Source organism: Nylanderia fulva, unplaced genomic scaffold (genome assembly GCF_048542155.1).
Source record: "Nylanderia fulva isolate GAGA-0341 unplaced genomic scaffold, ASM4854215v1 Scaffold6, whole genome shotgun sequence".
Lineage (NCBI taxonomy): Eukaryota > Metazoa > Arthropoda > Insecta > Hymenoptera > Formicidae > Nylanderia > Nylanderia fulva.
The window spans coordinates 875,504-897,901 of NW_028190698.1; the positions used below are offsets into that span (position 1 = coordinate 875,504).

Below are 22,398 nucleotides of genomic sequence, written 5' to 3' on the forward strand. Positions count from 1 at the left end.
GTTGCCACACCATCCCCACTCCTCACCACCTGCGCGCTGTGCTGCGCAGCGCATTCCAACCAGTGTTGTTAGACGGGCTAGGTTTTTTCGCGCATGCGCGTATTACCGTGACGTAACCATGACGACTACAGTAACGTATGATGTTTGCGCGCGCAACTACGGACCAAAACCCTGGACCACGGAGTTTTGGCGGAATCGCAGGAAACAGATAAATTGAACGTACGTAAAAATAAATAAATTATTACAATATATGTAATATAAAAGTGTATTATTATAATTTATGTATATTAAAATTAATCAATAATTCAAATTATAAATTGTATAAATAAAAACTAAACTCGTAATTTACGTATGTTATAACATAGGTACACGTATATGTATATATTTTATAATTTCATTATTTGTTTATTGTATGTTTATATTTAACATTTTTAATTAAATTTATTATATTTATAATAAAAATTATACGATTCATTAATTATTTTAAAAAATTTTCAATAATTTAAGAAAAATTAAACAGAGGGGGAAATCAGGACCCCATTTCATGCGAGTGACTACTTCATTAATACTACATTCAATGCGCATGCGCGAAAAAACCTAGCCCGTCTAACAACACTGATTCCAACAGCGCTGCGCGTGCGTCATTCGCACGGCGACATTCGAGCGGGAGGGTGTTGTTTTTCGCGCGCTGTCAATTTGACTGGAAAAATAAGGACATGCGACACGAAACTCTTCAGGTGCCTTTTCATACGCAGCATGCTGCAGCAACAAATCAGGCACGTGATCAAAATTTATTAGAGCATATTTTATTGTTCTCTTATTATTTCGAGGTTAAAATTACGATTTTTGCTTTTATATTCTCACAATAATCTATTTTATTCTTAAAATCCATTATTTAACTAATATAGGAATAATAATAATTGGAATCAACTAGTTGCGTGTTATTTTGCTTTGCTACTTTTGCTGTTCGTTCAATTGAACTTCACCAATAGCAACAAACTGCTGCGGCAGTATGCTGCACATGAAATGATACATGACAAACCACAGTCGATTATTTCAAAAATAATCGATTGTGATAGGTCAATTTCTTACGACACTCCATTGTAGAACAGCCTTAAGGCGGTCGTCGGGTGACGCAGAAATCTCTAGGAAATCTCTAGGAATCTCTCGCTGAGAGTGGCGAGACTGGCGAGAGCGAGTCACGTCACGCGACGCGTCACGTCCGCGCAGTCGGTCGACGCAGGTCGACGGGTCGTGATCGGCTGCTAAGGAAGGTCGCGATCGGGTTTTAAACGTCACGTCAGGTCAAATCAGGTCAGTTGATTATTTGTAGCTGTCGTCGTGCTAAATAATCGTCGTATCGCGCAGAAATGTTTCACTTACGGAGTCTTACGCGGTCATCGATTGTCGGTCTGAAGCAAGCGTCGAGCAATGACGTCGTGCAGAACATGTTGGCGCGCGCCGCGCTGGCTGTCGTTCAAACGGCAGCCCGTCGCGGATATGCCGATCACCAAATTCCAGACCGTCTCAAGGACGTGCCTGAAGCCCCGAATCCTAGGTTCTTCGATATGGTGGAATACTTTTTTCATCGCGCCTGCCAGATCATCGAAGACAAATTGGTCGAAGACATTGACAAACGATCACGTGTAGCCATCGAGGAGCGCAAGAAGAAAGTCAAGGGTATCTTGATGCTCATGGAGCCCTGTGATCATATCCTCGAAACTACGTTTCCGCTTAGACGTGACTCGGGTGACTACGAGATGATCACCGGCTATCGTGCCCAGCATTCAACCCATCGAATACCCTGCAAAGGAGGTATATGCGAAAAGAGAGGGCAGTCTTTTTCTGTTACTCCCTCCCTCTCTTCAATTTCGAATCGCGATCGATTTTTTTTTATTTTGCTCAGTTTCATCATAAATATATCGAACTCGCATTTCTCGATCGATTTCAATTTTTTTCCTTTGTGCTGACCTTTACCACCGACGAGGTATTATTCCTCTTCGGTGCCTTTCCTACATGTTTATCCGCCTTGAAAATAAAATACAAATTTTCTTCTTTAAAAAGATATCGTATAAAAAGGTATTAAAAAATTATATATATACACATACACATTCTTTTTTACGATGTCTATAAACTTAATATAATATTTATTGAAATATTTGAAATAATGATAAAAAGCAGTGGAAATTGTGGAAAGAAATTGCTCTCACGAGTCGACTTGCTCCGTTTGTTATTATTTATTCTCATTTTTGCTTGATTTGAACTCCTTCAGCTTCATATATATTACGAAATGCCTTTAGTCGATGTGTGATAAGTTCACACATTTTTACACGAGACGATGCATATTTTATGAAATATATGTTTTGAATAATTTACGCAATTCATTAAAAAGCTGTCGCTATCGTATAAAGATAAAGTATAATATTCAAGATTTACAAAGAGATTTTATTGATGATAAATATCATTATTCATTTATTCCTTCTATTGTTTATTCTTAATACTTATTAATGTTTTTTTCAAAAAACAATGTGAAAATAATCATTGACATTTACTTACGTATTTATCGTTATTGCGTGAAGTGATTTATTTATTGGTGCGCGTAATACTTACGACATTTTTATGGCTTCGTTGCTAATGACTTCAGCCTTGAGATCCAACGAAGCTCAAATATACATATGTATGTGATAAAAATTTTCGCAAATTTATGGACGTGTTTACGACTATATTATGTCATAACGGTTTCCAATAGTAACAAGGCATATATTTTTGGCATCTCGCTTTTATACAGATTTTTTTGTAATAATTACAGTAAAAAAACAATTTTTTTGTGCTGCTAATATTTTTATATTTTGCATATAGTTTTTATAAAATATAACATTTTTTGTCATTTTTTATTTCAAACAATAGTTTTTAAGGCCAAAATATTTAAACCTGATCAATAAAAATTACAGATTATGATTAAATGGAGAGACAAACATGGTCACTACTTAACTACTAACACTATCAACGAGCGATTTACTCTGGCGTTTGTTTACTCGTACTCTGTAATTTGCCAGTTTTAAACATTTTTACTTCAAAAACTTGCTATGATATTTTGATTCAAAATTTAAATTTTTCGGGACATCCTGTATTTATATATCCGAGTACTTGTGAAAAAATGTGCTGACAATTGTGTATATTATAGCTTTATCTACGAAGAAAAGAAAAATAAAAAAATAGTCCACGAGTCTCACGTTACGTTGCTGATGAATTAAAAACGCCTATTGTATCACATCTCGCGATTAAACAAGATATGCCTCTGTTATGTCTCCGCCCATTGAGACGGTAGAATAAAGATAGAAAACTTTAGCTTTAGAGGCATGTAATAGATTCATAAATAACTTTTAAATAATAAAAATCTCACAAAAGGCATATCAAGTCCCATAAGCGTTATGTACACGATGAATAATACTTTTACACAAATGATATAATTACCATATTATTTCTCATTTCTGTCACTCAAAATGAGATAAAATTTCGACTATAAAAAGATAAAATTCTCAATTATATAATAAAACTTTAAGGAAAGAACACAACTGAAAGCACTTTTTATTTTCTTAATTCATGCCAAGTCGCCAGCGATTGTTTTAAATTAAATTCGTAATTCGTTGTGGACAGGTTTAATGAAGAGTAATTTTGGATCAAAAATGTAAAATAAAATACGCCAAAAGTAAACTCTATACTTGAAATTAATTGGAGAATGTGATTTTGTCAATACTTTATTTCCACAAGCCTGAATTTGCGAAAAACCCTTTATTTTCAATCGCTTATAACTTGAAAATGATTGACGTCTCAAGATTTTTACTGAGGAAAAATTCTCCAAATAACAACATCTACCTGTATATTTTCGGTGTGACACCTTATGTCAGACACCCTGTATATTGTATTGTAGTATTATAATAAAATACTTTTACTTGTGAGAGATATAAGATATTTTAACGTAAAATTATCACTAGGCATGTACAATCATCAATATAACGCGGAAAAACCTGTCTATTTGCATTTTAATTGCTTAAAATAAATTATTCACAAGAATGCATTAATGTGTTTGTGAAGTTTTAAAAGCGAACGCAAATTATAGACAAATTATAAAAATTAGTTTCTTTCTATATTATTATTTATATATACACACATGCTTTCTTTTCTTATGTTTTCTACATCTATCTTGTACACAAGAGATATTAATAATTAAAATGCATTTCTAGGTATTCGATTCTCGATGGATGTTTCGCGGGATGAAGTAAAGGCTCTGTCAGCTCTAATGACATTCAAGTGTGCGTGCGTCGACGTACCTTTTGGCGGTGCTAAAGCCGGCATTAAGATAAACCCTAAAAACTATTCGGAACACGAATTGGAGAAAATAACCAGGAGGTTTACATTGGAATTAGCAAAGAAGGGATTTATCGGTAAGCTCTCATTATACGTTAAAGAGAAATAATGGAGAAACATCTGCGACGTTACATCATCGTAAACAAAGTAAACTTGTGATGAAGAGATGGGAACAGAGGCGTGACGTTTGCGCGATAATTTTAGATATTGTTGCGAGCAGACGTGAAAATCTGTTTTCTCTGTTTCCCGTAATGTTTAGTGCCGCGCAAATTCACCCAGACAACATATCTAAAAATGGGATATATAAGGTAGATAAAGATATCTTAAAGACGTATTACAACCGTGTTACGATATGATGTCTAAACAACGTCTTAAAGAAGTCTTTAAGATACCTGTCCTGATTTTAGACGTGCTGTCTGGGCACATTCGTTGTTACGTCATAGCAGAAACACATTGCAGAAATAGGACTGTTGTGTAGTCTAATTAATTATCACAATTTATTAACTTAACAAGCTAATATAAACAAGCACAAATTTTAAACGCATTTTACTTACTACAATTTTTACTTACACAAAATAAGAATAGAATCTGTATAAAAAAAAAAAGTGACTAAAAGAATAAATAACTATAAGCGATAAGACATGTTAAGAATCTACAAATAGATTAGCTTCAAACATATATACGACATAGACAGAGAGCGAGAGAGAGGAGAGTGTAATTAATGTAAATATAAATTATTTTTATCTTATACATTTTAATGAAAAAATTCACACGCTCACTCTGCTGTATTCTCGCTGTTTTATTGCAATATTGAAATATTGTATATTAATTAATAAAATATGTGAGACATTTTGATATAATAATCGATACAAATTAACAATGATGAAATTAACATTTGATTAATGTATTATAAGATTAGATTAAAATAAGAACAAAATTTAATGATTTTTTAAATATATTTTATTATTAAATTTTAATATTAGAAACAAAATAGTGATATACATATGAATAACGCAATTTGTTGTCGAATAATTTCTTTATCTCAAATAATATATATTTTTTAAGGACCCGGTGTTGATGTACCTGCACCGGACATGGGAACCGGCGAGCGGGAAATGTCCTGGATAGCAGACACTTATGCAAAAACTATCGGTCATCTCGACATCAACGCTCACGCTTGCGTCACCGGCAAACCTATTAATCAGGGTGGCATTCATGGCCGCATTTCCGCGACAGGTCGTGGAGTGTTTCATGGATTGGAGAATTTTATCAACGAGGCTAATTATATGAGCATGATTGGTACATTTGCGCGCGAATTGTTACTTTTATTTATAACTTAATATATGTATTTAATTACGTACAATACGGTATCGATTGTCGGATACGATTTTTATAAATTATTGGGAGCGATTAAAATTAAGATTAATGGAAAGTTTTTAATTTAGATGATTATTTTATAATGAAAAATTACACTAGATAGTTTATAAAAATATTTTTTATTATTTTGCCACATAGGCATTTCTTGTAAATTTTTGGATGCTGAATAAGATGAACCAATTTTCACCATCACGTCAGGTTTCCGAAATAATTGAGGTTTAATATACAAAAACTGACTTGCAGTATTTGAGATTTTTTGTGAAAAAGATTTAACGTTAACTAAAAATTTCGATCAGATAAATGTATTATTCGTGCTCTATAAAATAGATTCTTTTTTATTTCGATAACTTAGTTTTTAATTATGTTATGAGAAATTAAAGCTGGAAATTACTTTTTATATAGGACATCCGTGGTACTCTATGAGTAGGAATTCCCAACTTAATTTTTCATAACAGCTAAAAAGTATCGAAATAAAAAAAATGCATTTTATAAGGGACGAACAATATATTCATAACATCCGATCAAAATTTTTTAGATAACATTAATCTTTTTCACAAAAAATATCCAATATTGCAAAGAAAGTCATTTTTGCACATTAAACCTTAATTATTTCGAAAATCTGACGTGCTTATAAAAATATCATTTTTAGCATCCAAAAATCTAGAAACATCTTGTCTGGTTTAAAATAATTTTTGGCTACAAAGTAGTTATCTTTCTGCTACAGTAAGTTCCGTGTAATATCTTATGGCATTTGAATACCAAACAGCTTTTTTTAGAGAGAACATATAAATAAAGAAATGTAATAATCCGCAGGTACTACACCTGGTTGGGGAGGCAAAACGTTTATTATCCAAGGTTTTGGTAACGTAGGTTTGCATTCAATGCGTTACTTACATCGCGCCGGTGCGGCTTGTATAGGCGTGATTGAACACGATGGATCCATTTATAATCCAGATGGCATAGATCCAAAGGTAAATGGCAAGATGTACTCTGATTACTGTGATTATCTTTTTACTACGAATTGGAAAGATTTGTTTATCGATAATTACGCTTTCTACGTTTCAGGAATTAGAAGAGTATCGCATAGAAAACGGTACCATCGTTGGCTTTCCTGGAGCCAAGCCATATGAAGGTGAAAATCTTATGTACGAACCGTGTGACATATTTATACCCGCTGCCATAGAAAAAGTAATTACCAAAGAGAATGCCGGACGTATCCAGGTAAAGCAATTTAATGTTGCACAAAATACTCGTCATGTTTCATGATTTACATATTAGATATATTTGAAAGAAATTACATTTTGGACACACACATGTATTTATGTATATCTATTATATATATATATATATATATATATATTGAATTAAAATTTAGTCAATCAATTACAATTTATTGAAATTGTATGCTCTTATTTTTAAAAATTCTTTTCTTTAAAACGTATGCCTTTTTTAAAAAATTCTTACAAATTTGTTGATGAGAAATAGTTATGTACCACACTTATATACCGTATTAAATTTGATAAATTAAGACAGAAATACAATTTTAGAACTTGAAACAGTCTTGAAGCACACTTGAGGCGTTAATTAAATCTAAATTACACTTTTTTAGGCAAAAATAATCGCAGAAGCTGCCAATGGGCCGACCACTCCTGCCGCAGATAAAATTCTAATTGATAGAAATATTCTTGTAATCCCGGATTTATATATTAATGCCGGTGGTGTCACAGTCTCATTCTTCGAATGGCTAAAGAACTTGAACCACGTATCCTACGGCCGTCTTACCTTCAAATATGAGAGAGAGTCCAATTATCATCTCTTAGGTACAGTCAACAATTACTATAAAATTTAACAAAAAATTTGAGTGAATTGAAAGTGCAAACGCAATATCTCTAAAAATGTATTTTTGTCCGTAGAATCGGTACAGGAATCTCTGGAACGTAGGTTTGGTCGTGTCGGCGGCCGTATTCCCGTCACGCCATCCGAAGCTTTCCAGAAACGTATATCGGGTGCTTCCGAAAAAGACATTGTCCATTCTGGTCTGGATTATACAATGGAAAGATCCGCTAGGGTAATTAACTAGACATTAATCGATGTAATAAGTTTACATTTTGCGTAACGTGAGCGAAATATCATTGTTCATAAACATACACTTTTTTGCATAGGCCATTATGAAGACTGCCATGAAATTCAATCTTGGGCTCGACTTAAGGACAGCCGCATATGCCAATTCGATTGAAAAGATATTTACTACTTACTCAGAGGCCGGTCTCGCTTTCTAAGTATTTTAGTCGCAAAATTGCACACAGTAAATATTGTAATAATGATAAAAACAAAGTCAGTTTTTAATCTTTTGATCACAAATGACTTGATATATCGTCTAAGAAATTCATAGATAGTTGATTACGATTATATCAATTCGCGAGTAGTATTCAAACTTTCGATGGAAACGTATCTCGTCTAGCAGTATCATTTATCACGTTTCACATTGTAATAATTTGCCTCCGTTATACATATATATGTAGATAAATATATATATATATATATATATATATATATATATATATATATATATATATATATATATAGAAAAAGATTCACCGGATATTAAAAAATCGTCAATTAGCATTACGAAATAGCATTCAAAAAGAAATCGACATTGATTATTCTTTTTGCAAAATGGCTGACAAATAAGTAAAATCAGTGCATTTTTATATTCCAATTTTTATGCATGTGAACTTGATAAATACAAGAAAGTATAGTACGTTTTAAAGCTGTCTTATATAAAGCAAATAAATATCTATAATTCGCTAGTTTTCTTGAACATGCGAATTTTATATACTACTATTACCAGCTATATTACACACTGACAAGAAAGAAACCGTTATGATTTTATTATTTACAACAAAGACTTTGACTTTTGTCGAAACTTGGAAAGCGATACAAGACACGTGTATCTAACCAGATATACGATACGAACATACATTTGTTATATACACGCAAGATTCTGTTAATAAAAAAGCACTCAATTTTGAAATTGAGGTTTTAATTATGCGCAAATAGCACAAAAGTGTCGTTTGTAATGTTATCCGATATGTCGAGTGCGTTTAATAAGTGCCATCGCAACAATACGCTGTAATTGTCGCGCGATAATACTGAAATCGCAAAAATAAAAATTTATAGTTAGATAATTTAATATAATCTTATTAATTTAACTTCCTTTGGTTATTAACCTTTTTCACGCGTATCCTTGACTCGCCTTTTAATAGCAGATATAAGAAAAGCGAGTTTGCCTGTATCCTTTGCAAGTGTTTCTCTTCTCACATATATTATTCACGATAACGATAACGAATCGCGCATAAAATACTTACGTATATATTTTATCTGGCAATTTGCCCTCAAAGACAATCAAATGTAAAATAAACTTTAATTTCAAAAAATCGTGTGTGCGTATACTGTATACACATAACATATGTATATCTGCGCGTGTAAAGATTGTAAAAAATATATGTTCCAAGCTTGAAATCTGTCTCAAAGCAATACGCGTTCACAGGACGATCGAATATAACGATACAATAAAAAGCAAACGAAGCGGGGATTGCGCGCAATCGGGTGAAATATTTCCCTCCCGATCTATATCGGGAAAATTTGGAGATGAAATGCGGAGCACGGAGGAATGCGAGATACCGCAAATAACTCGCGAGCGGGGTAGGTGGTGGCATGTAGGTGTGCGCGCCGTATATGACGGCAAAGTATGGTCGGGGCGGCCCGAGCTAGTCCAAGGTCCAAGTTGCTCCGCGTGCATCGCTATACTCGCTACTCGCCAGGGGCGGCGCCCGCTCCGTTCTCTATAAAGCGTCGCGACGCCGCGACCACGATTTCACTCCCGTCCCGTCTATATTCTGCTCCCGACCTGTCAGCACGTTCCGCGTCGTCGGCAGCGAAGCAAGGTGACAAAAATCAAACTCGCACCCTTTCTCGCACCCCAAAGTCACACCTACTCCGATTTTTGCATAATTTTGTTGCTATCGATCGTTGTCCTATGATGTAAAATAGTTGAATTATTCCGGTTGCCTGGGATACAAAGCTGTCCAAATTTCGGGGTGATGGTGAATCTGTAACAACATTGGATCGCGTGTAAAGTGTATGCCGGCAAGTTGGCGCGATCCAAGATAATAACACCGAATCCAACGTTCGTGACTGACTTGAGAAGAGTGATTAAATCCTGTGAACGGAATGAACGATCACGTTCAACCATTGATGTGCATATCTGTTCCTATTGTTGAAATGTTGTTTTGTTTGCACAGCGGTGCGCGCATTGAGCGCATTGCAATCGAACGGTTGGCATAAACAGAGAGATGAAAGCTCATTATTCACAGCTCGTATAAGACAGACGTTTTTAACCGTGCATATTGCTGCAGTAACGATGCAAATCTTGCAATGCTGCAAATGTAATATAATAATTATTACATTTCAATAACGAAGTTTCATATAGTATAACAAGTTATTGCAGAAATGTTTTATCATCTATAAAATTTCTATGCCGTATACAAAATGTCAAAAAGCAAGAGAGAAATTCCTTAAAATTGCCCAACATATTATATATAATATAATTTTGTACTTTATACTGCGCGTTTCATGTATGTACATTCACACACACAAATATATATGTGTTATCTTTTACAAAATGAACTGTTTATTAGGTGGCGAGGTTCGAATCACGGGTTACTCCCACCAATGATATGTCCATACCTATGGCAACCATGAGCAACAGCAATGGATCAACGATGCAGATTAACACTCGACCTGATGATATCCGAAAGCGAATCATTGGATGTGAGTTCTCCATAATGACGATTAAACAAAATTTTGAAACATACCGGGAGATTTTGTACACAGAATTTTCTCTTAGAATTTACCCTGAAAATCATGATAATCGTGCGACAATATGGTATTGGAACTATGTACATAATAAAACTTACTATGTACATATAATAAAAAATATAATATGTACATATAATAAAAAATATAATATGTACATATTAAAGTATACTATGTACATAGTAAATAAGATTCTTCTAATACTATAATGTCGCACGATTTCCATGATTTTCAGGTAATTTTAAGAGAAAATTCTCTCCGCGTATGATTCAGCAATTTTTTCATTTTTTTAATGTTAATATGTTTCCATTGAATTTCTACCTCATATTTTCTATAATCGCATTGATTAAATAAGAAAAGAAAAACGTAAAAATTAAAAATAATGCGTGTGTAATTTTGATTTTGTTTCATTTCTCGTTTTGATTTTGTTTGTAGCAGCACAAATCATACACTTTATTCAATTGATTTCATCTTATCTTTCTTATTTTGCTCTCTATCTTTATTTTTTATATTAATTTTATTTCATTATCTTGAAAAGTTATTTTAAGAAATATGATTAATAAAGGTTCTCATAACCGTCACAAACGGAAGCTTCATATACGTGTATCATTGTTCTCGAACCTCAAGTTCGTGGAATGAATTATTTCAAGAGTGTAAAGAAGGTCAAATACTTGCATACGTACGTAGCCAAACTTTAACATAGTGAATCGTGCAATGGTTTGTCAGTGATTGATCGTATACGGCTTATCAAAAAAGTCGGAACTGATTATCTTAAAAATGTATTGTACATGTAAAAATATAAATCTATAGCTTTTTAAAATTGCAATATCGCGCGATTATATTCCCGATATAGATCTAATCTGACGATAAAAATTATAGTAATAATTATATATTTTCGCGCAAAATCCAAAAATAGTTTATTAAAATAATATCATAAAATAAAACTTATTAATTTTTTTATGTCTTTCTACTTTTTCCACGTTTTAGTACGAGACGTTTTACATTACAATTTCTTCTGATTTACAATAAGTCATCATTTTCAGATAAGACGTCTCGTATCTTGTCGTATATCTCTGCTATTGATACTAAAACTTTGGTCAAACATTGCAAACAAAATAATCAATTGCGCGAACGAAAATTGAAATTAAAGATTATAAAGATATCCAAATGTGTCAATGGAAAGAAAGAAATTTAATCTCCTTTTTTCCAAAATTAATCCAATATTCCAATCTAATTGATAAAATTTAATCTTCACTCTTCAATGCGTAGTCTGATACTATAAAGCTTTACGGCTCCAAATATAGAAAAAATCGCATCGACAATCGATCTTGACGGGTCGCGTCTATCGTGTCTTCTTTGTGACCTGATCATCATTATGTCATATGGTATACGATATACGTTCATATTCGATATATGACACAAAGTATATAGACCTACAAACTCTCGTCTTAATATCATATTTTTCACTAGGAATCTTTTCTTAATCGATTTGAAATACAGTTTTTCTCTAGAAAATATACCGAAGATGCCTATATGAAACAAGAAGCAAAATTATATTCTTTCCAATTGATTTTTTAAAAATAGCTTTTATTCAATGCATAAATTATACATACATACATACCATTCATATATATATATATATATATATATATATATATATATATAATTTATAGTTAATTTGAAGAGATATTTGCTATAGGTACATTTGTAAATTGATGAAAATTGACGTACGTACAATGACTTCCGAATATGTTTGCTTGGAAAAAATAAAGCTTAAGCTTAAAATAAAGCAAAGCAAATGATTCGCTATAGGTCTGGGACACCCTATTCACCCTATTACACGTCCAGAGACACGCGCGTGAACTTGATGCATTAGCATTCACCTTGTACGCTTTCTATAGACTCGCTATAAACGCTATAAACACATCGTCGAATGAAATATCCAACAGAGACCGAAATCGTCTAGAGACTAGTTCGATTAATCTCGATCTAACAATAAAGAACAACGTCGCACATTTACCCCCTTTTTTTTAAAATAATGTACGACGCCACCACCGTCGAATAGTTCGTTCCTGATAACTATTCCGATAAAGCCTTTTGCTGTTTCTACTTTCGCAATTGATCGGACGATGATAAGCATCACGAAAGCGATGTAAATATTTATTCTGACGACGATCAAGTAGCATGCACGATAGTTTTATATGATAATATATATATTAATATTTTATTATTGTAAAATTTAATGCATTTAGTACAGACACCGACGAGCGAATAGGTACGTTATATCACGGGGAGAATTTTCTCTTAGAATTTACCCTGAAAATCGTGGTAATCATGGACAATATGGTATTGGAAGAATTTTATAAGAATTTCTCTGATTAATATTTATCACAATAAAAAATATTAATATGTATATAATACTTAAATTTTAGTGCGTACATAGTATAATTTTAGTACGTATATAGTAAATTTTACTATGTACATAGTAAAATTCATCGAACATATTTTATATTTTATTGTGGTCGATATTACTATTTTCCTAAGAGACCCAGCAAACACCAAGTAACTATTATATGACTGTTAGTTATAATTTCCAACACGTGTGTTATATTGCATTTATATTGTTAGTTATAATTACAATTATAAATGCAACTTTATTATTATAATTACAATATAGTTATAATTACAATTATAGTTACAATTATAATTACTCATAGTTATAATTACAATTATAAATTAACAATATAAATGCAATATAACACACGTGTTATATTGCATTTATATTGTTAATTTATAATTGTAATTATAACTATAAGTAATGATAATTGTAACTATAATGTAGGAAATTATAATTAACAGTTATATAATTGTTACTTGGTGTTTGCTGGAAAAAATTCTCTCTGTGAGATAATAAATTTTCAAAAAAATTGAAAATACACGAAGTTTCCTTTTTCCAACGATACTCCGTACTGAAATAAAATGCTACATTTTTTAAATATAGAATAGAGAAAATGCTATATTTTGCAACAAATGTTGGATTCGAAGGAACACGGGTTGATTGTATATAACCAGAAGGATTTTCGTAAATACATACGTGTCTCACCCTTGCGAATAAACAAGGTGGACGAAGGGATAAATACAGAGAAATATATAGATAGAGGAAAAGAAAACCGTAATTAAAGTGACGAAGGAGGGTTACACGGGGGTAGATATAATTTAAGGAGGGATAAGAAGAATGGAAAGGGTGGGTGGAAAAAGGGCAACAGCCAGCAAACAAGGGCGGCGCAAACGCGCACCTCGCGCATGCTGCTTCGGCGAGGGCAAAAGACAGGGATGAACGAAAGAGAGGTTACTGGGCTGACAATGAGAGGGAGGAAGAGAGAAGTGGCAAGTTGTGCGGCAACATTTCTAGTCGCGATGAATCGCGTGAAAGACGAATAACGTGCTCCGACCATTTACATTTGCATTCTTTGATACGAAACAACTATTGTCTTCGTGAAAAAAGGAAAGAGAGGGAAAGCCATTTCGGTGCTTCCGTCCAAAGTGATATAGAACGAGAATCGAGATTAAGATATCTGGGATCGTTTCGAGATGACGGATGCTGGTAAGCAATTACATCGAGGTGATTGATTGACGAATGAGGGCGGAAAAAGCTATTGATTTAACGGGACAGTTTATATACGAAAGTGTCATATTTGCCAACTGCATGCTCATCTATCAATCGTCATCTATATAAGATCATCTGTTGGATAAATGTATATAGATATAAAGTATAGGGTTATTATTCCAAGTTGTTTACTATAGGTGTAATTTCTTTGAGAAATGAGAAAATACAAATTCAACAAATTAGAATCTCTCCCTCAAAGAATTCAAAAATGAATTTTATATACCCTTTTGTTTAAGAGGCTGCTTGAAACTAGCAATAGATTAATTGAGACTTCGTTTATAAATGTTTCTCGAAAAATAATATTGCGACTAGACTGAAATCTTCGACTAAAGCTCTTTGTAACATTATTATTTTTTCGAATGTAGGTTGTGTGCATGTATGACGTATGTATATATTGATCGGCGCGTAAAGCAGCCGAAGGCATTGGAATCAATGGCGATTGTACACGCTTACCCCAACACATACACACAATGTATAGTATTTAGTTGTTACAAAAGACAATTATCTACATCTACGTTATTTACTAATATTAGGAAAAAACCTCTTCTATGTTTCTCGAAACTTTACAGAAACATTCACACATACCTATATATCTCGTTCCAAAAGTAATCAATTTCTGTTTTTGTACAAAAATGTCCTGTGCTATTTAAAAATTTGTACGTGTATTCCAGATTTATTTATTATAGCCGTAAAGAAAATAAGTAAAAAGAAAATAAGTAAACCTCGACACTTTTTTAATATACGATCAAGAAAGTGCATATATTTTTTATGTGCACGTGCGCTTATAAGTTTATATATATTTTGATATAGCATTCAGATTTATACACCAAAAAAGTAATGCTAAACGATATTGTCGTGTAACATTTATTCCTATAATAATATCGATTTTATTATATGTTACACGAATATCAATTAACAAATATTGTACATACACACACATATTCTATATAGAAGACTAATCTTTATTGAATAGCAAAATAAATGTTAAATGGTGTATTTCTCTTGTCTCCATAGCGACAAGGATAATCATAATATCATTACATACTTATTGTATTCACTCAAATTATATATAAAAATAGAAGTAATGTCACAGAGACAGAAAGATGTATTCCCTAGACGCGCTATAATGTACATACTTGAAAAACTAGATTATTAGTGTCGTCGGTCACACAAACAATTACGACAGTCAATAGACGGTATCCAATTGTGTCGACGTTACTATCTGATGACAACTTTTTAGAACACATGTTTGATACTATTCGCCGTTCAATACTATTCAACTCTTGTTCAATTATCGACAGACTGCTTTACACTAGGAAAACTAGGCCATTAAAGTCATTGATTTTAATACGAGAGTTTAATTTGTCAAACTTTTTTCCCTAAACTTTAACATTTTTTAATTTTCTCTTCTATTATAAATATATTTCATATAAATATCGATCTGTAAAAAAAACAAGTTTAAAACAATTTGAGTTTTCTTCCAATTATTTATTTTATTCGCGTATTAATTAAACTTTTTAAACATTATTGAAATGATTTAAACGTTTTCGGGAAAAGGTTTTAATTTTTATATATAATTATATATAAATAATTGTATAATCGTAAAATTTTATGTAAAATATGTCTATTTTTATACATAATTATACAAATTTATATATAAATTATAAAGGTTCATATATAATCATGTCAAATTATATATGAAACATATATATATTTATATGTATGAAGAAATATAAATGTATATATAATTATATATAAAAAGAACTTTTATCTAATTATGTATGGACATATTTTATATATAATTTTGCGATTATATATGTATAATTATATATATCTCTATATAATTTTATGTTATATATAAAAAATTTCCCGGATTATTATTATACATTACAGCAGATGATAGTGCACAAGGAGACTCAACAGCATGTGGTAACATTCTCGTTGTATTGTCATGGATTGTCGTAATTTTGACGATGCCGTTCTCTCTCTTTGTCTGCTTTAAGGTAAGATATTCTTTGATATATATATATATATATATATATTTATCTATTTGCTGAAATTCAAAATATTCCGATGTAACTATAATCAGTGCCATAACTAAAGCGGTGCCCTCATACCGGGCGCAAGTTTCGGGACGAAGTCAAGATGATAAAACAAGTTTGAAAAACAAATTTTTTAATTTGAACAAAGTTTGTGAAAAAATTTTATTAATATTTATTTATATATTTTATTAATATTTATTTGCAACAAATAAACATCCTTTTTGTTATTTCAAGAGTTTAATGGTTTTATTACTTATACAAGTATTTCGGAAGAGGAGAAAGACACAAAATGTTAACGCAGGCTAGTTACAGCACTGACTATAATATATGTGTATATATATATATATATATATATATATATATATATATTGTATATGGTGTTATATACATACTATATAACAATATCCATAATATACATATACATGTATATATTTATTCTCTCGCTGCGATCTTATTATTAGATATTGCAAGCCATTGAGTGATATGCATCAGAGTGTGTAGCTGTCGCGCATATATATGTATACGGTTTCATTAACAGACTACATTATATTGATCATTCTTATGTCATCTATGGCCTTTATTATTAATTTTGCAATAAAATCAAGCATTAATTTATACGATACTGCGATACTCGCAATATTCGAATCAACATTTTTCTCCTACTTTCAATCTCAATACAATAATATATATTTGTACACAATATAGAAGTTCAATTCCTATACAAATTAAACTTATCAAAATATTTTGAAATTTTTAAAATAAAAGAGAAAATTAAGACTAAATATAGAAACAAAGTTTCAACTCGGATGGCCATTTCGAATAAGTGATTATAATTTCTCATCACAATTTTTATCAAGTTTTTATCAATATCATCAATTTATTTGACATTTATTTATTAATAAAATTCTTATTTTAATACATCTCAGAAAAAATGTATCTCCTTTGGATGATTTGCAGGTCGTGCAAGAATACGAGAGAGCTGTTATATTTCGATTGGGACGTTTATTATCGGGTGGTGCTAAAGGCCCCGGTAAGATATGAATTAAAACTATAAATATGTTAACCCGTTTAATTATAATGTGTGTAATTAATTGAAACACAACACTTGTGATCGCGGTTATATGTATAAGAAACTTTTATAATTGCATAACTATTAAACACGATGTTTGATTGTAAAATTTAGATATATGTATCAGGTGTTACTTATATAAGACACGTAATCTTATATAAGACCGAATAATTACACCTACAATATTATACGAAATGCAATCTTCTTCTTATATTTATGCAATTATTAAATAAAGCCTCATAGTATATTGTGTGTTTATGTTTCTAGGAATTTTCTTTATTCTGCCGTGTGTGGACAATTACGCACGCGTTGACTTACGAACGCGAACGTACGATGTACCTCCTCAAGAGGTAAAATCGAATTTACATATTTAAATATATATATGTATTAATTATAATAGTGATAACGGAAGCTGACAGACCATTTTTGAATTTTCAAATCTTTATTGCAAATATGTAGTGTATTATGCATGATAAAATTGCCAATTGTGTCAAAGATCATCATTTTCTTACTTTGATTCTTTCGTAATTTAATATTATTAATTATCTATAATATTATTAATTATTGTCTACTAAATAGCCTCCTTTAAGCACAACTGCAAGCATATCATTGTTATGTTATAATTGTGATTATTGCTTCAGTCACTAAGATTATTTAAACTTTAAAATGCATAAATATGTTATTAATTTTCCAACATTCAAAGTCAGTTTTCTCACAAATTTTTTTGCATAAAAATTATCCTACTTTCAGTTATTTTTCGACCTACATTTTTCCTCTGTATTATATCCTTATGCGGATAATGTAGTGTAGAGAAACTTTGAATATTACATATAATGCTAAAATGTCAATAACTTCATTTTTGGATCTATCTATAATTTATCTATTTATACATATATTGACACCTATACTCTATATTATAGGTCTTGACGAAAGACAGCGTTACAGTATCCGTCGACGCAGTGGTTTATTATCGCGTTAACAACGCGACCATTTCGATTGCGAACGTAGAGAACGCGCATCACAGCACGAGACTATTGGCCCAAACAACCTTGAGGAATACTATGGGGACTCGACCGCTTCATGAAATATTGAGCGAACGTGAAACAATCTCCGGAAATATGCAGGTATGCGAGAAATAACTTGACTTGCAATAAAAAACATTACATAGTTGATTTTTTTATTTATTTTTGATATAAAGATATTTTGTACGAAAACTTTTCAAATTAAACGATAAATTAATGATAATTCTTTTTTATTATTGCATTTATAAAATTTTTAATCATTCTCTAATGCTCATCTAGATACAATTTATTAAAGCACGACTCGCAATCAGTTCTGTGCGTACCTATATATTAAAAATAAATCAAGTTTTTAAGTTCAATATATGTCGATAGAATTCGTCAAGAATTAATGACGTATGTATATTTTAACGATTATAAATATATTAGGTTGCCTTAGACGAAGCTACTGATACATGGGGAATAAAGGTTGAACGAGTCGAAATGTAAGTAATGTAACACAAATTACTCTTACTGTAATGTCACGCCATCACTTTTACTGTATATAATGAAAATAATAATTAATTGTATATATATATTTTAAAAAGTAATTATTTTATATGATGATGATGGATAATGATAATGATGATGATAATAATTATCGTAAAAGATCCGCAATAAACAAACTGTAGAAACATATATATAGATAACACCACCAAATTCTGTGACTAATTTAGAGACGATTTTTCCTCAGTGAAAATGTTGAGGCACCGAAAATTTTCAAGTTAATAAAAATTTGAAAAAAAAAGTTTCTCGCAAACTAAAGTTTGTAGAGTTAAAATATGAATAAAAATTGACAAAATTACATTTAGTTTCAGGTAGAGTTTACTTTATAGAATTTTAATGTAAAACTTTGTTATAAAGATACATGATGACAAAAATTGAGAACATATAAGAAATGATGACCTCCCTTTTTGCTGAAGAAAAGTCATCGGGTCTAAATTGGCCAAAGAATCTGATAGTGTGCTCATATACCTGTTTTTTTTCAATTACATTCTGTGTGTGTAGTTATAGGTATATATGTAGATAAATTGCAATTTTTGCATTATAATATTTACATGTAGCAAAGATGTGCGTCTACCTGTACAACTACAGCGAGCCATGGCGGCGGAAGCCGAAGCCGCACGTGAAGCACGCGCTAAAGTAAGTCACGTCAACACCAAACTTTGATCATTTTGTTTGTATCGTTAAATATTGATAATTTGATAATTATATTCTTAGGTAATTGCCGCGGAAGGTGAACAAAAGGCCAGCAGGGCTTTGAGAGAGGCGTCGGAAGTCATCGGCGATTCTCCTGCTGCTTTGCAGCTCCGTTATTTGCAGGTGAGACAAATAATGTATTATTATTAATTTGATATCGTTATTAATTTATTATTATCGATTAGACGCGTGTTATCAATCATTTATCATTGCGTTCTCGCATTTTTTTTCAAATTTTCTTTGCAATTTTCTTTTAATTTTAGACACTAAACACAATATCAGCGGAGAAGAATTCTACCATTGTGTTCCCGCTACCGATTGATATGCTGACTTATTTCATGAAAGCTCTGCCGAAAGAATAATCGCGTATAAAAATGTCGCATTTGTGAGACATATAAGGAAAAAAAGAATGACGATTTTCTTCAAACTCTTTGAAAAATAAAGAGTTTCGTTTGACGATGTATCCGCGTATGTTAGACAAGGTTGCATATTATATCTCAACGATGAAGAGTTGCCAATATTTGACCAATCTGACAATTTTAAATTAAACGGGCTGTAATCGTTAAGTGATATATTATATGCACATGGATAATTGTAAGTTGTATAATTTCGTCGTGCAAGATTCTTCAATTCGAAGAATTATATACGCGCATACAGATACAGTACACAGACTGCGTTTAAAACATATTTTTGGAAAATCTTACAAAGTTATATTTTACACACATTTACATGCTGTAAAAAGTATGTAAACGTATGTTTATAACACAGACATAGAATGTAACTGAACGACATCGATATATATTTGCGTATCTCCCAATTTTGACGCAATAATTTCACTTGGGTCAAATATATATTTATAATCAACACTCGACACTGAAAAAAATACAATGATTAGATATATACACTTAATAATCCGTTCACAGATTTCGCACTGCCACTAACATCAAATTGTACAAATTGTGTAATATTTGTACAAACTGCAATCCATTTTACGATATAATAAATTTTGAACGATTAATTACTATAAACAAAATTTATTTCGCACAATAATTAGTCGATAAATATAAAAAACGATTATTTCTATCGTATAATCTAACAGATATATATATATATATATATATATATATATATATAACACACACACATATATATATATATATATATATATATATATATATATATATATTGAACTGCATTATCGAAACTGATTAAAACAACCAACAGTTCGTTAAATTTTTGCCTATTTTGCCTATATTGCACTAAACCACGTCAAGTGTGACAGATTAATTCAATATACATATTTTTTGATTGATAAATTTAGAGATAATAATCAATATAAAAACTATTATTACAGTTTTTTAGAGATAATAAATTTTACAGTCACTAGAAATATCTATATTTTAAAGGCCTGTGCGATATAATCATTTGGTCCAACATCGGCAACTCTTGCTAGCTAGATATTTATACATTGTTTATTCGATTTATATGTATATTCATTAATATTTATCCTTTGATGACTTATCTTATTAAAAGAAATCGAAATATATATATGAATAATCAAATTACATGATCTCGAAGAGAATATATAGTATTATTGATAAAATATTGAAAGTGGATAAAAGCGGACATACATATATGTATATTTCTTAAAAGCATATATACATGATATAATGTACGTTATATCATCAAATCAATACATATATATGTATAAATGTACTAACAATTTTATATATTTGGCTACTACTGTTTTATAAAACCACTTATAAAATGTTTTATTTATTTAATATTTATAGTTATTCTATGTTGTAAATATTTTTCCATACTTGTAACCAATATAAGAGGGATCAAGTTTTCACATTTTATGGTAGCTGTTTAAAGTTTAAAAAGCAGAATTATTGAATGTATTGAATTATATTGACTGTGAGTGAAACAAATATATGAAAATTATCGTGATGTTTCAAAAGACTTATAACGAAAATTTATTGTAACTGTGATGACGGTTAGATAATATTATATAAAATAAGTATAATAAAGTCAGTTTATTTATCTCTCGACTGACGTTTTTAAATAAAGTGAGCTGAAATAATTATCTCACTTTCATATTTTAATTTAAATGCAAAAAATCATGGCATTTGTCTAATTATTATTAGAATAAAAAACATTTTGACCAATATATGATATGTAAAATAATAATGAACAACTGATTGAATATATAATATGAATGACGATGCACAATGTAATTCATGTATTTAACGTTGTTTCTACTAATTTACAACAATGTAGTTATTTACGAAATTGAGAGAGCACAAATAATTAGAAAATTTCGAAAAATTATTTAAAGAATTAGTTGCAAAATTCTATATTGTTTTAAGAATATATGTATAAAATATATGTACATATATATCCTCTCCTCTCCTCCCTCTCTTCTTTTATCAAAAATAATTTTATGGAATTTTTAAGATTTGATCACATTGATATGATCACAATGATGAATAACATTTGATAAATATCTACATATACACAATAATGACATTCGATGCATCTACTGCATACTTGTGTAGTATAATCATCTACTCATCCATCTTCCTCTCACTTCACACATACATACACATACACACACACACACAAAATACATATATACTAGCTATATATAATATAATATACACGTGCATACACACGGATACTTATGTGTGTATTTTTATTCTATCATTTTTAAGTATTATTAGAATTTGATATTTT

General features: G+C 30.9%; 2 protein-coding genes and 1 long non-coding RNA gene across 7 annotated transcripts; 2 read left to right on the forward strand and 1 right to left on the reverse strand.

Moving 5' to 3' along the window:
- The first annotated feature begins 1,209 nt into the window (after nt 1-1,209).
- Nucleotides 1,210-8,933, forward strand: Gdh (glutamate dehydrogenase, mitochondrial). Its single transcript, XM_029320465.2, has 8 exons — nt 1,210-1,815; nt 4,245-4,445; nt 5,434-5,667; nt 6,559-6,716; nt 6,811-6,966; nt 7,355-7,565; nt 7,659-7,813; nt 7,908-8,933. The coding sequence occupies exons 1-8, from the start codon at nt 1,371-1,373 to the stop codon at nt 8,022-8,024; spliced, it is 1,677 nt and encodes a 558-aa protein (XP_029176298.1). The 5' UTR covers nt 1,210-1,370; the 3' UTR covers nt 8,025-8,933.
- On the reverse strand, nt 8,427-10,215 carry LOC146720825 (uncharacterized). Its single transcript, XR_014925904.1, has 2 exons — nt 9,948-10,215; nt 8,427-9,857 (listed from the first exon to the last, which is right to left on the reverse strand). It is a non-coding gene; the product is annotated as an uncharacterized LOC146720825 (long non-coding RNA).
- On the forward strand, nt 9,534-21,993 carry LOC114944520 (band 7 protein AGAP004871). 5 transcript variants are annotated; one of them, XM_029320467.2, is made up of 10 exons: nt 9,534-9,692; nt 10,446-10,578; nt 16,187-16,293; nt 17,290-17,362; nt 17,669-17,751; nt 18,322-18,525; nt 18,850-18,905; nt 19,524-19,602; nt 19,681-19,782; nt 19,923-21,993. In XM_029320467.2, exons 2-10 carry the CDS (start codon nt 10,485-10,487, stop codon nt 20,019-20,021), a joined length of 897 nt encoding a protein of 298 aa, XP_029176300.1. In that variant the 5' UTR covers nt 9,534-9,692; nt 10,446-10,484; the 3' UTR covers nt 20,022-21,993. The 5 variants fall into 5 exon arrangements, with proteins under 5 accessions (XP_029176300.1, XP_029176299.1, XP_029176303.1 ...); XM_029320466.2 differs by having other exon boundaries at nt 9,535-9,692; nt 16,184-16,293; XM_029320470.2 differs by lacking the exons at nt 9,534-9,692; nt 10,446-10,578 and adding an exon at nt 11,191-11,302 and having other exon boundaries at nt 16,184-16,293.
- Nucleotides 21,994-22,398: the final 405 nt, after the last annotated feature.